We start from the raw sequence: 15,453 nt of genomic DNA, 5'->3' as shown, positions 1-15,453 counted from the left end.
TAGTCGGCTGGTGCGGGTCCTGATGCTGCGATACCGCCTGCCTGATGGTAGCAGTGAGAACAGCCCATGACTTGGGTGACTGGAGTCTCTGATGATCCTCCGAGCTTTTTTCACACACCGCCTGGTGTATATGTCCTGGAGGGAGGAAGCTCACCTCCGATGATGTTCCTGGCAGTTCGCACCACCCTTTGCAGGGCTTTGCAGTTGTGCTGCGGTGCTATTGCCGTACCAGGCGGTGATGCAGCCAGTCAGGATGCTCTCTACAGTGCTGGTGTAGAACCGTGTGAGGATGTGGTGGTTCATTCCAAACTTCCTCAGCCGTCTCAGGAAGAAGAGGCGCTGGTGAGCCTTCTTCACAACGGCCTCAGTGTGGACCGGACCATGTGAGTTCCTCAGTAATGTGGACACCGAGGAACTTGAAGCTGCTGACTCTCTCCACCGGTGCTCCATTGATGGTGATGGGGCTGTGTTCTCCGTCTTTCTTCCTGAAGTCCACAACAAGCTCCTTGGTTTTACTGACGTTGAGGGAGAGGTTGTGCTCCTGACACCAACGTGTCAGAGTGTGCACCTCCTCTCTGTAGGCTCTTTCATCATTGTCAGTGATCAGACCTACCACCGTCGTATCGTCAGCAAACTTAATGATGGCATTGGAGCTATGTGTTGCCACACAGTCATGTGTGTACAGGGAATACAGGAGTGGGCTGAGAACACAGCCCTGCGGGGCTCCAGTGTTGAGGGTCAGTGATGAGGAGGTGTTGCTGCCCATTCTAACCACCTGATGTCTGCCTGACAGGAAATCCAGGATCCAGCTGCACAGCGAGCTGTTTAAGCCCAGAGCCCGGAGTTTCTCATCAAGCTTGGAGGGCACTATGGTGTTGAATGCTGAGCTGTAGTCTACAAACAGCATTCTCACATATGTGTTCCTTTTTTCCAGGTGGGAGAGAGCAGTGTGTATTGTAGATGCAATGGCATCATCAGTGGAGCGGTTGTTGCGGTAGGCAAACTGCAATGGGTCCAAAGAGGGGGCAGAACAGAGCAGATGTGATCTCTGATTAACCTCTCGAAGCATTTGCTGATGATGGGGGTCAGAGCAACAGGACGCCAGTCATTTAAGCATGTGATTATAGCTTGCTTCGGTACAGGCACAATGGTTGATGTTTTGAAGCATGTGGGGACTACAGACAGGGAGAGGGACAGATTGAAAATGTCCGTAAAAACACCAGCCAGTTGATTCGCGCGCGCTCTGATGACGCGGCCCGGAATGCCGTCTGGACCGCGAGCTTTACGGATGTTCACCCGTCGGAATGATCGGGTTACATCCACAACAGAGACGGAGAGTGAATCAACCTCTGTAGCGTCAGTCGCGAGTGCGCTCTCCGCGAGGGCGGTGTTACTGTCCTCAAAACGAGCATAAAATGTATTAAGTTCGTCCGGAGAGATGCAGCGGTGTTCATGGCGGAGACTTTATTCCGCTTGTAGTCCGTGATTGTGTTAATTCCCTGCCACATACTTCTGGAGTCAGTGGTGTTGAACTGACTTTCAAGTTTGTGCCTGTACTGGCGTTTAGCTGCACTGATAGTGTTACGGAGGGCATAACTGGCTTGTTTACGCTCCTCCGTGTTAGGAGAATTAAAGCGGAGGTCCGCGCAGTGAGTGCCGCCGAACATCGCCGTTAACCCATAGTTTCTGGTTGGGGTATATCCGTATAGTTTTGGTCGGAACAACGTCCTCTACGCACTTCCTGATGAAACACGTTACGCTGTCAGCGTAAACCTCGATGTCGTCATCAGAGGCGGACCGAACATCTCCCAGTCCGCGTGATCAAAACAGTCTTGTAGCGCAGAGTCTGATTGGTCCGACCAGCACTGGATCGTTCTGAGGGTGGGTGCTTCCTGTTTCAGTTTCTGCCTGTAAGCGGGCAGAAGCAGAACGGAAGAATGGTCCGATTGCCAAATGGGGGCGGGGAGGGATTTGTAGCCTTCCGGAAGGGAGAGTAACAATGATCCAAAACCCGGTCCCTCGTGTGTTGAACTTTATGTGTTGGTGGTATTTTGGGGCGATTGCTTTGAAGTTGGCTTTGTTAAAGTCCCGGCAACAATGAACGCAGCCTCAGGGTGCTGCGGTTTCCTGCTCACTTATACACCCATACAGTTCCCTGAGTGCCCGGTCTGTGTCGGCTTGCGGGGATGTACACAGCTGTGATGATAACCGCTGTGAATTCCCTCGGCAGCCAGAATGGTCGACACAGAAGCATGAGATATTCCAGATCAGGAGAGCAAAAAGACTTGATGAAATGTACGTTCCTCTGATCACACCATGATTTGTTGATCATAAAACATACACCACCACCTCTGCTTTTACCAGAGAGGTCTTTCGCTCTGTCCGCTCGGTGCACGGAAAAGCCCGTGATTTCGATGGCCGAGTCTGGAATCTCCGTGAGACAGCCAGGTTTCTGTAAGGCACATAACGCAGCAGTCCCTCGCTCTCGTTGGAAAGAGATCCGGCTCTCAGCTCGCGAGAGTTTGTTGTCCAGAGACTGAACATTTGCCAGTAGTATACTGGGTAGCGGGGTCGATTTGCACGACGTCTTACTCTGATGAGAACGCCGGCTCCTTTTCCTCTTTTCCTTCTGCGTTTCGCGGCTGAGCAGCACAGACAAAGGGCTCCGCCGCATGTTTGTAAACAGCGGTCGGCATTAAGGAATTTGAAGTCCGGTTTTCGATGTGTGATTGTAGAACTAATGTCCAAAAGCGTTTGTCTGTCGTAAACAATAAGGCAGACAACATCCAAGACAAAAAAACAAAGAACTGTAAACAAAACAAACAATAAACCGCAGTGTTGTAACGGAGCTCGCAACGCAGCAGCCATACTCGGCGCCATCTTGAGTCCAAGATCTAACTTGTATGTGTATACTAAACATACAAAAGTAAAGATTTGAATGTACAGAAATATTCAACAAATGATAAAAAAACAGATTTTGTGTTGAAATAAAGAAATTTATTTTATTGAACAAAATTTGTTTGTCATTAGAAATTGTGTTCTTTGGGAACATAAAAAAAAAATACATAGTAGACATTTTGGGGAAAGGTGTAAATCAAAAGAGAAAACATCTTTACATTATCATTTTATTGAGGTTCATGTGGATTCTGTAATAGATGCATAATTTGCTCTTGTCTTTTTCCCATTTTCTTCAGCTCCTCCACAATTGTTCCCAAGCTGGTCACCATCTTTTTTCGAAGGACCTTCTCCGCCTCTCCTTAAGTCGCCACCATCTCTCCAGATCTGGCCTTACCAGGGACTCAAGCACAGCAGTCCTTCTCTCTGCATGCTCTTCGTAAGCCTCCAGAAATTGTAAGGGTTGTGGTCAGTCTTTGCCTGCTTGTGACGTTTGTATTTGGTATGGTAGAGGTTCCTGGCTGTTCATCCATACTAGCACCTGCTGGCTGGTCTTGAAGAGAAGACGTTGTGGGCATGCTTTGGGTGGAGGTCTCTTCCAAACCTAGAGGTGTGGAGTGAATGGTGCCAAGTGGTGCAGTACCGATCCCCGATGACCCAAATAACTCATCCATTAGCTGGTGGGGGTGGATTTCAAATGTAAAATGAAAATGGCCAATGTAAGACATGACAATGTTATTTCAGAAACATAAAGTAAAGCAGTCTTCAACTTACTGTATAGTACTCCCAGGTGATCTTCCCTCCCCAGTTGCACGGCTCTGTCTTTTACTCTCTTATAAGTGGTTAACATGTTTGCTAGTTTTTTCGAATTTTTTCACTTGACAAGTTGTAGCCCTTTTGTGAGAATGAGTTTTGTATTTTTTTATAGAACGCCATTTTGTTCCTAAAATAAAGTTGCTGGTGAGTTTTTGTAAGGTCCAGTAGAAATAGTGTCATTTGATGTGTTATTTCTGTAAAATGGAGGGATAAGGAGAGAAATAGATTAACACTACAAAACAAAGAAAATGTAATTTAACCACAGTATTGACATTTATCTTCCTTACAGTATTTGATATAATACCTTGAGATTCATGCCTGTCTGACTGGAAGGAGGGGATGAAGGTTGAATGGATGCTGAAGGGTTTCCACACACTGCACCAGGTTGCAGAGTGGCAGGCGGTGGGTCCTTGACAGTGGAGGTAAGTAGTACAGGGGCCTAGTGGTAGTAATCGGGTACTGGCTGGTTGATGGTGGAGGTGGTACAGGGGGCCTAGTGGTAGTAATCGGGTACTGGCTGGTTGATGGTGGAGGTGGTACAGGGGGCCTAGTGGTAGTAATCGGGTACTGGTTGGTTGCTGGTGGAGGTGGTACAGAGGGCCTAGTTGTAGTATTGGGGCACTGGCTGGTTGATGGTGGTTTCACAAAACTGAGGTTTAGGGGTACCGGCGACCTAGTGGAGGTAGTGAGACATGGAATAGGAGGTTGGAGGAGCTTTGCAGCACAAGCTGGGCCACTGAGGAGAGCTGGTTGGAGAGAAGATTGTAGATGTGGTCAGTGTCACTCAAGAAATATTTCCAGTATATTCTTGGTCATTAAGTAAATGTGTACCTTTTGTTTCAACAGCTGATACTTGCTCCATGACAGAAGAAAGGAACATTTGATCTGGGGAATAAATGATAAATAAAACACTTGCACAAATCACTGGTGCCTTGTAATTATTTCACAGTTATGCGGTTTCCTTACCATTCTTCATCCTTTCAGCGATGTCATTGGAAACTGTTAGCATGACAACATTACCTTTGCTGTCTAACACATTAATGGTTACGTTGTCCATTTTGTTGTGTGTTACATAGGGTAGTGCAGGTTCTTTATATATCCTAAGGAACCATGGGACCATAGCCAACACCAGTTCCATTCATTATTACTAATAGTTAGCAACAAATGCAATTACCCTTTTAAGTCAACTTTCAGTTTTGGCTCAACATTAATTAGCAGTGACTTCCATTGTTTTCATGATTTAGTGATTAAGTAACTTTATGTATGAACCATGGACCATGGTATTAACACACTTTTGAGATGTGTGTGTATAAGTGGTGTTTTGGAAGGGGGTCTTCCAAAACAAGATAACATATTGGATATATACTTTAGCAGTTTGACATGGGTGTTTCTGCTAATACAAAATCATAAAAGTAACCTATAAAAAAAAGGTTTCAGCAACAGGATTTACAGTACCCTCCAGATGAGCTCTTTTTAACATTTGAGACAAAACACCATTCATTTTCATATACAGAAAAGCACAATTCTGTTGGATTTATATTGTGATTTAGACCAACTCTTTGAAAGTGAACAGAATGTTGTACTGTTGTTAAGTTGAAGATATAGCAAGTTGTTAGCAGTTTGTTAACCACATGCAGGTGAAGTATGACCACAGCAAAATAAACTAGAGAATATGAAGAAACCATATGAACAAATGGAAGAACAATGTATTATGCATCATTTGTACAGGAGCATACATTTATGACCACATTAGATTGTATGTTTTTAAGATTAACATTTGAGTTATTAAAAATGCTCATTTGAATAGGTTATGCAGCTGAATACTGTAAAAGGTCTGTATGAAAAAGAAAGTCATGCAAAATAAACATACACAAACCCTTTATTAACAATAAAGTAAATACAGTAAAACAATATCTAATAAATATGATTTTTAAGATAAAGACGACATAAAAAGGTATTGAACTGTTTTAAAAGTCCCAATAAACTTGAAACGCACGTCATCGGTGTTGTCAGTGAATCCGGCCAATCGTGGATCAGTTGTGTCGTCATCAGAACCTGTGCAGCTGCTCTTGAGAAGCTGCGCTGGCTGAGTCCTCCGGCTACTCTCGAATCGCTCTCGCGGTACTTTGATGGCATACGTCACAGTCACATGGCGTCGGCGCTGTATCAAGTCGGACAAAATTTCTAACTGGCATGCACTGCTTCAAGTCAGCCGCCGATCGGTCTGCGCAGAGCTGCATGAAGTCGAACAAGCCTTGTGCCACAATCATCACGTGACTCTTGTGGCGTGTGACTGACATCACTCGTCAGGTGACTCTGCTGTGTATGAGGGAAGATGGCGGCCAACGCGGTGTCGATGTGTCAGTTCTGGAGGCGCTTTGACTTACAGCAGCTACAGGTCAGTGGATCATCATGAGTTTAAAAGAGTCGCTTTACTGTCGATTCAGATGTGTCGAACTGATGTCACATACAGTTCATGCACTGATTGAAAGGATATCGATGTTCTTGGTTCAATGATCAGTGACTAATGTAAACAATCATCATGTAAATACAAACTAACCTCATTAATGTATCTTTATAACTCCTTATGAGAGTTTATGATGATTAATGAGTAAATTAAGAGTGTGTTTGTGTCGCTGATGTAAAAAAAAAAAAACTTGATAAACAACTCGATAAAATTGACAAGTGGTTAAAATCAGGAACACAGAGTTAATACATGAGCCCTTGAATAGTTTTAATACGAACAACAGACGGAAAAGCATGAAAATGGTTAATAAAGATCAACAATTAATTAAATGTCACTGAAAACTATCAACAGGCTCTTGTTCTTCTTAAAACTCTTCAAGTAATTCTGAAACCGCCCCTATCCACTATATTGTACACTACTCCGTCCCCTATACACTATAGTGCACTATTTTGCCCCTATCCACTATATTGTACACCATCCCCTATACACTATAGTGCACTTTTGCCCCCTATCCACTATATTGTACACTACTCCGTCACCTATACACTATAGTGGACTATTTTGCCCCCATCCACTATATTGTACACTACTCCGTCCCCTATACACTATAGTGCACTATTGTGCCCCCTATCCACTATATTGTACACTACTCCGTCCCCTATACACTATAGTGCACTATTTTGCCCCCTATCCACTATATTGTACACTACTCCGTCCCCTATTCACTATAGTGCACTATTTTGCCCCTATCCACTATATTGTACACTACTCTGCCCCTATCCACTATAGTGCACTATTTTGCCCCCTATCCACTATAGTGCATTATTTTGCCCCCTATCCACTATATAGTGCACTATTTTGCCCCCTATCCACAATATAGTGTATTATTTCGGGTGTCGGTCATTTAGTAGTGGTGTCTGAATTAATTCCCTACATCTCATTCCCCACTTTTGTTCACTTGTTCTTACACACAATACACTTTTATTTCTAGTGTACACTTGAGGACTGTTAATTGGCCATAATCCACCACCGGGAAGACGTACGAGCTGGGACTTTACTGCTTGTCATTTACAATTAACCAATTACGTTCCATATTCGCCACACAATTAACCTATTACGTTCCATATTGGCCACACAAATAACCTATTACGTTCCATATTGGCCACACAAATAACCAATTACGTTCCATATTGGCCACACAAATAACCAATTACGTTCCATATTGGCCACAGAATTAACCAATTACGTTCCATATTGGCCACAGAATTAACCAATTACGTTCCATATTGGCCACAGAATTAACCAATTACGTTCCATATTGGCCACAGAATTAACCAATTACGTTCCATATTGGCCACAGAATTAACCAATTACGTTCCATATTGGCCACAGAATTAACCAATTACGTTCCATATTGGCCACAGAATTAACCAATTACGTTCCATATTGGCCACAGAATTAACCAATTACGTTCCATATTGGCCACACAAATAACCAATTACGTTCCATATTGGCCACAGAATTAACCAATTACGTTCCATAGTTGCCACACAATTAACCACGAGGAGCGGAAGAAATCGTTCCCATCCCACACAAGTATTTGCTTATATAGCCTAATCCTTTTTATTTCACTTTGAAGCTTATGATTATTGTTCATGTTCAAATGATAATATCCCTAGTTAAAAATAAATTAGAATCCAATTTGTTGTGTGTGTGGATTGATATTTTTGATACAACATCAGTATCGGAAATGTTGATACTTTAGGATCGATCCGCCTATCCCTAGTTCAGATATAGTGCACTCACTGCCATTCACTATATAGGAAATAGGGAATGAGTGAACTATTTCGGATAGTGATATCGACTGGTCACACTCTGTTTACGTCATCTCACAGGACACTGACACCTCGTCCAAATAAACATGATGTCAGCACAGTTTTTAGCGACAGTCGCTCTGAATCTTTTATAATGAAACTGTACAGTTAATCAGTTACTTCACATTAAGACACCTTTATTAATGGAGGTCTTTAATATAATGATGTGAAATGTAATGGTTAAAGTTTGCTTGTTTAATCCCAAAGATGAACCCTTAGACACACAGTCACCATGGTAATTGGTACTTTTACAGTCAGGTCCATAAATATTCATCGACACAATTCTAATCTTTTTGGCTCTATACACCAGCACAATGGATTTGAAATGAAATGAACAAGATGTGCTTTAACTGCAGACTTTCAGATTTAATTTGAGGGTATTTACATACAAATCAGGTGAACGGTGTAGGAATTACAACAGTTTGTATATGTGCCTCCCACTTTTTAAGGGACCAAAAGGAATGGGACAGATTAACAATCATAAATCAAACTTTCACTTTTTAATACTTGGTTGCAAATCCTTTGCAGTCAATTACAGCCTGAAGTCTGGAACGCATAGACATCACCAGACGCTGGGTTTCATCCCTGGTGATGCTCTGCCAGGCCTCTACTGCAACTGTCTTCAGTTCCTGCTTGTTCTTGGGGCATTTTCCCTTCAGTTTTGTCTTCAGCAAGTGAAATGCATGCTCAATCGGATTCAGGTCAGGTGATTGACTTGGCCATTGCATAACATTCCACTTCTTTCCCTTAAAAACGCTTTGGTTGCTTTCGCAGTATGCTTCGGGTCATTGTCCATCTGTACTGTGAAGCGCCGTCCAATGAGTTCTGAAGCATTTGGCTGAATATGAGCAGATAATATTGCCCGAAACACTTCAGAATTCATCCTGCTGCTTTTGTCAGCAGTCACATCATCAATAAATACAAGAGAACCAGTTCCATTGGCAGCCATACATGCCCACGCCATGACACTACCACCACCATGCTTCAATGATGAGGTGGTATGCTTTGGATCATGAGCAGTTCCTTTCCTTCTCCATACTCTTCTCTTCCCATCACTCTGGTACAAGTTGATCTTTGTCTCATTTGTCCATAGGATGATGTTCCAGAACTGTGAAGGCTTTTTTAGATGTTGTTTGGCAAACTCTAATCTGGCCTTCCTGTTTTTGAGGCTCACCAATGGTTTACATCTTGTGGTGAACCCTCTGTATTCACTCTGGTGAACTCTTCTCTTGATTGTTGACTTTGACACACATACACCTACCTCCTGGAGAGTGTTCTTGATCTGGCCAACTGTTGTGAAGGGTGTTTTCTTCACCAGGGAAAGAATTCTTCGGTCATCCACCGCAGTTGTTTTCCGTGGTCTTCCTGGTCTTTTGGTGTTGCTGAGCTCACCGGTGCGTTCTTTCTTTTTAAGAATGTTCCAAACAGTTGATTTGGCCACACCTAATGTTTTTGCTATCTCTCTGATGGGTTTCTTTTGATTTTTCAGCCTAATGATGGCTTGCTTCACTGATAGTGACAGCTCTTTGGATCTCATATTGAGAGTTGACAGCAACAGATTCCAAATGCAAATAGCACACTTGAAATGAACTCTGGACCTTTTATCTGCTCCTTGTAAATGGGATAATGAGGGAATAACACACACCTGGCCATGGAACAGCTGAGCAGCCAATTGTCCCATTACTTTTGGTCCCTTAAAAAGTGGGAGGCACATATACAAACTGTTGTAATTCCTACACCGTTCACCTGATTTGTATGTAAATACCCTCAAATTAATGCTGAAAGTCTGCAGTTAAAGCACATGTTGTTCGTTTCATTTCAAATCCATTGTGGTGGTGTATAGAGCCAAAAAGATTAGAATTGTGTCAATGTCCAAATATTTATGGACCTGACTGTAGATGTGCATGTTATTTGGTGTGTGGTTCCCTGTGTGTAAAGACTGTGATGTTTGTTCCCTACAGAGGGAGCTGGACAGCACCGCCACACTTCTGGCCAGCAGACAGGATGAGAGCGAGACGTCCAGAAAGAAACTCATCGAGCAGAGCCGTGAATTCAAGAAGAACACACCAGAGGTGTGTGTGTGTGTGTGTGTGTGCGCACGCTCAGACAAGTATCTGAGAAACACAGTTCTGCAATACAAAGTATTTAAAGGATTAGTTCACCCGAAAATGAAAATGCAGTCATTGTTTACTCACCCCTGTGTTGTTATAACCCCATATGACTTTCTTTTTCTGAACACAAAGGCAGAAATTGTGAAAAATATTGTGCTCATTTATGTCATTCTATGGCAGTTTATAATGACCACTGCTTCAAAAGAAGGAATAAGGTTTGGTGAGAAACAAACCGAAATGTACTGTATTATTAAGCAAAACTCTTGACCGACCATTGATCTGTGCACGTTCATGAGACGGTCTGTACGCAAGCTTTGGAGCTACTGGCACGAGAGCAACAGTAGTGTGTGCAGCTATGTTGTTTTCTGCTACTAATATTGCTAGTGGCCCCGTGGAAGAGAAACAAAATTAGTTTTCGCTTGAGCGCCCCATCTCGTGCTGTGTAACTTTAAGTTACACTACTTTCCATTCAAAGTAATGATGTACATATTAATTACATTTATTATCCGTAACTCAGTAATGTATAAACTATTACATCAGAGTTTAGTGTGATAATACTAATAGACACACTGTCTTGACCTTGAAAATGTGATTGTGTGTGTTGAGTTGATTGTGATGATGGTAAATGTCGTACTTGTGTTGTAGGAACTGAGGAAGCTTGTGTCTCCACTGTTGAAGAGTTTTCAGTCTGAGGTGAGTGTCTTATCTGTCATCCTCTCATTCATCTGTCAGCGATTCAGCAAATATCTGACATGTTTGTCTCTTTCAGATCGACTCACTGAGTAAACGGAGTAAAGAAGCAGAGACGGCCTTTCTAAATGTCTATAAACGGCTCATCGATGTGCCCGGTAATTGCTGTGTTTTGTTTTTCTCTCTGTCATAGTGATGTGTATGTGGTGTGTACATCTGCATTCTGTATCTATGTGAATGTGTGTAGATCCCGTGTCAGTGTTGGAGTTGTCGCAGCAGCTGCTGTTGAAGATTCAGAGAATGAACGACATCGACACAGAGAACCAGAAACTGAGAGAAACACTGGAGGAATATAACAAGGAGTTTGCTGAAGTCAAGAACCAGGGTAAAATATACACACGCTCTTGCAGACATCCAGTGTATCCCTTTCCATTTCAGCCATAATATGATGGTGGTCAAGACAGCAGTTTTGGTATGTAGGTGGAGATTTTTATCAGTGATGCCTGAGCTTCCCTAATGCATCAAGGCTTGTTTACATCTGCTTTTCAATTTCAAGATCTGTACTGCAGTCTTTTGAAAGGAGGAAATGATGGCACTGTCGTTATTGGGTTATTTTTGATGGTGTATGTAGGTATTGTGGGCAGGAGCTCCATTTGCAGATCACCTCAGTCTTGTTTGTGTTAATGGATAGGATGTACGGACTAAAGATCTTCTGTCGGGCCACAAGAGCACAGTCATCAGCATATTGCAGTTCAAGTACACACTTGATAGAAAGGTGGTTGCTTGAAGCCTACCTAGAATAACATTTCTACCCAGCCTACCCAATGCCTCATATTGATGAGTTGCTCAATCGGTTGGGCACTGCTCGTTTTTACTTGACACTGGATTTGACAAAGGGTTAGTGACACCAATTGACACCCTTGACACCAATTTCCCATTAAAAAAAAACGGATTTCTCCACACCGTTCAGATTACACCAATTTGTGACACTTCCGTTCGTCTGGTTTGGGACTCCGGCCACGTTTCAGCGCCTCATGGACCGAATCCTCAGACCGCATTTGGCACATGCAGCATCTGAAGGAGGTCCTGAGGTCACTACGGTGGACAAGGCTCACAGCAAACTCCAAGAAATGCACGACTGGGCAGGTGGAGGTACGGTATCTGAGGTTCCACTTGGTCCACGTGTTGTAGTGAGATTGGGGAGAGCAGCACAAAAGGACCAAATCAGCGCCAGATCGAAAGAGAGACTGGGTCGAGAGCTTTACTGCAAAACTGATATATTATTGTGAAACTGATGTGTTTAAGTGACTATGTGCCTGTGAAGATGATGAGTTATTGTGAAGCTGTAAACCAGAGAAGTGGTTAATTAAAAGTTCTCTACCTGTGTTTTGAAGAAACCAGCGCCTGGTTTGTTTCCTCATTTGTTACACAGACCACTCACTGGTTGTTGGGCCTTCCCCAGGATTCAGCTGTCCAGTCAAAACGGCTCTATGAATGCCTCCAGATCATCCTGTGGGCCCCTCTTTGACGTGATGAATGGCCGAAGTTGTGGCCAGGGTCACGACTGCAGTTTCCCCCTGGGGCACCAAGCTCCAAAACACATACCGGTCCTCAGCCTGGGTCTGAAGGACCACCCAGAACTGCTGCTCCGTGTTTAGATCCAGTAGTGCTTGGTGCTGGGTTTGGTTGATTGCAGCGAGGTTCTTGTTCACCTCGCCCAGTGGTGGGTACTCCATAACGATGATTCCTCCTTTTTTCCCCTGGTTTCGGTGCCACTGTGACACTCTTGGGTTAGTTAAAGGGGGAAATTAGCTCACATTAAGTGTGATTTATTTCTTATGCTTTCACACAAAAGCTCAACCCATAGTCCTTATTATAAGGTTTCACATAAACGTAAACCCACCAGTTCACAGGGTTTTCAGCTTCATATCTCTCCTCTCTCTTCACTGCGGCTCCGCTCCTCTTTTATCTCCCTCCAGCTTTCACTGTTAGCACAGCTGTCAGAGATAAATCTCCCCTGGTGTCAATCCTTACCGTTCTCTCTCTTCCGGCCTCGCTCTCAAGTCAAGTCAAGTGATTTTTATTGTCATTCAGCCATATACAGTTAGTAGAGTACACAGCGAAACAAGACAACGTTCCTCCAGGACCATGGTGAAACATAAAAACAAGAACCACATGTCAAACCCAGAACCACATGAGACTACACAGACTAAATAACATTTCTACATAAAGTGCACGTGCAAACGTGTGCAAAAAAATATGGCACAGGACAATAGGCACCGTAAGAGACAGTGCAGTGCCGACCAGTACACATTTGTAACCTGAGTAGTGCAAAAAGATTACAATTTCTAAAAATGCCAAATGTAAACATAACATACTATGAGAGTGTTCTATGCTCATAGCAGTTATTGAGGTAGCAGACAGGTATAAGTGACAATAAATTAAGTAAAAGTGAAACTCTGGACGTGTGTGTGTGTCAGCTCTTGTGAGGAAAGCCGCAATGTTATGTATTGTTGTGGCTGTGATTCATGAAGCGTTCCATTCAACTCGGACAGTCTGAATTTCCACCTTTCAACGGAGGAAAGTGCAACGGAATGACACTTTATATCGGATATCTAACTTCGGATATATTGGAAATCTTCATTCATTTCGTGGAGATGCTGGTGTGTGTTACGTCACACAGGGTTGGGATGTTTACAGTCAGGACATGCATTCACTTTTATTAAATAATATCCATTAACGTGTCAAAGATCTTATATTAAATGATAATAAAGCATGTTTAGCAAATGTTTTGCAGAGACCGGTGTTCAAACCATGGTTAATTACTCTCTCTTGTTTTATTATTGTAACAGTAGCATTGCAGCGTCGTATCAGTTTAGTTTCCATTAGAAGTATCTGATAATCAATATACCCCTCAAAGTCACAATCTGTACACGAGTGAGTTATATTATAACACCATCGATTCGGATTCAATTAAACTGGAAATGCACATAGGATGATGTTGTTCATAACACCCAGAATGTCATAATTGTAACACATTGCAATAAATGATAAAAGCACTAATGTGAATATTTAGTGTATATGTAATTTGTATATACTAATGTTAGTCAACAAGCAACACATCAAAATAATTATGAAGCACAGACATTATTCACATCACCAGACTACAATGTAAACATATTATTCATATTCACTAATGTGCCTCGGTTGATTTCTGTGTATTCTTCATGAGTTAAAGCAGCTTGTCAAGTCAAGTGGTTTTTATTGTTGTTTCAACCATATACAGTTAGTACAGTACACAGCGAAACAAGACAACGTTCCTCCAGGACCATGTGCTACATAAAACAACATAGGACAAACCCAGAACCACATGAGACTACACAACTAAATAACATACCTATATAAAATACCTATATACACTCACCTAAAGGATTATTAGGAACACCTGTTCAATTTCTCATTAATGCAATTATCTAATCAACCAATCACATGGCAGTTGCTTCAATGCATTTAGGGGTGTGGTCCTGGTCAAGACAATCTCCTGAACTCCAAACTGAATGTCAGAATGGGAAAGAAAGGTGATTTAAGCAATTTTGAGCGTGGCATGGTTGTTGGTGCCAGACGGGTCGGTCTGAGTATTTCACAATCTGCTCAGTTACTGGGATTTTCATGCACAACCATTTCTAGGGATTACAAAGAATGGTGTGAAAAGGGAAAAACATCCAGTATGCGGCAGTCCTGTGGGCGAAAATGCCTTGTTGATGCTAGAGGTCAGAGGAGAATGGGCCGACTGATTCAAGCTGATAGAAGAGCAACTTTGCCTGAAATAACCACTCGTTACAACCGAGGTATGCAGCAAAGCATTTGTGAAGCCACAACACGCACAACCTTGAGGCGGATGGGCTACAACAGCAGAAGACCCCACCGGGTACCACTCATCTCTTCTACAAATAGGAAAAAGAGGCTACAATTTGCAAGAGCTCACCAAAATTGGACAGTTGAAGACTGGAAAAATGTTGCCTGGTCTGATGAGTCTCGATTTCTGTTGAGACATTCAGATGGTAGAGTCAGAATTTGGCGTAAACAGAATGAGAACATGGATCCATCATGCCTTGTTACCACTGTGCAGGCTGGTGGTGGTGGTGTAATGGTGTGGGGGATGTTTTCTTGGCACACTTTAAGCCCCTTAGTGCCAATTGGGCATCGTTTAAATGCCAACGCCTACCTGAGCATTGTTTCTGACCATGTCCATCCCTTTATGTGCACCATGTCACAAAGCTCGAATCATTTCAAATTGGTTTCTTGAACATGACAATGAGTTCACTGTACTAAAATGGCCCCCACAGTCACCAGATCTCAACCCAATAGAGCATCAACTGCAAGATGCTATCCTATCAATATGGGCCAACATTTCTAAAGAATGCTTTCAGCACCTTGTTGAATCAATGCCACGTAGAATTAAGGCAGTTCTGAAGGCGAAAGGGGGTCAAACACAGTATTAGTATGGTGTTCCTAATAATCCTTTAAGTGAGTGTATACCTATATAAAGTGCACGTGCAAACATGTGCAAAAAAGGACAGTACAACACATTTCTGACAAT

At 42.8% G+C, this 15,453-nt stretch overlaps 1 protein-coding gene across 1 annotated transcript in view; it reads left to right on the top strand.

Annotated features, from left to right (window-relative positions):
* Window positions 1-5,762: 5,762 nt before the first annotated feature.
* Window positions 5,763-15,453, top strand: part of cux1b (cut-like homeobox 1b) — a 53,884-nt gene continuing 44,193 nt past the window's right edge. Inside the window, exons 1-5 of the mRNA XM_052106505.1 lie at window positions 5,763-6,109; window positions 10,014-10,124; window positions 10,809-10,856; window positions 10,933-11,011; window positions 11,101-11,238. Of these exons, the coding sequence (XP_051962465.1) occupies window positions 6,047-6,109; window positions 10,014-10,124; window positions 10,809-10,856; window positions 10,933-11,011; window positions 11,101-11,238 (439 nt within the window). The 5' untranslated portion in view covers window positions 5,763-6,046. The remainder of the gene's footprint in view (window positions 6,110-10,013; window positions 10,125-10,808; window positions 10,857-10,932; window positions 11,012-11,100; window positions 11,239-15,453) is intronic.

This window comes from Xyrauchen texanus, chromosome 36 (genome assembly GCF_025860055.1).
Source record: "Xyrauchen texanus isolate HMW12.3.18 chromosome 36, RBS_HiC_50CHRs, whole genome shotgun sequence".
In the NCBI taxonomy this organism is placed as follows: Eukaryota; Metazoa; Chordata; class Actinopteri; order Cypriniformes; family Catostomidae; genus Xyrauchen; species Xyrauchen texanus.
Note: the sequence above shows the minus strand (reverse complement) of the source record. Positions and strands in the feature narration are given on the sequence as shown.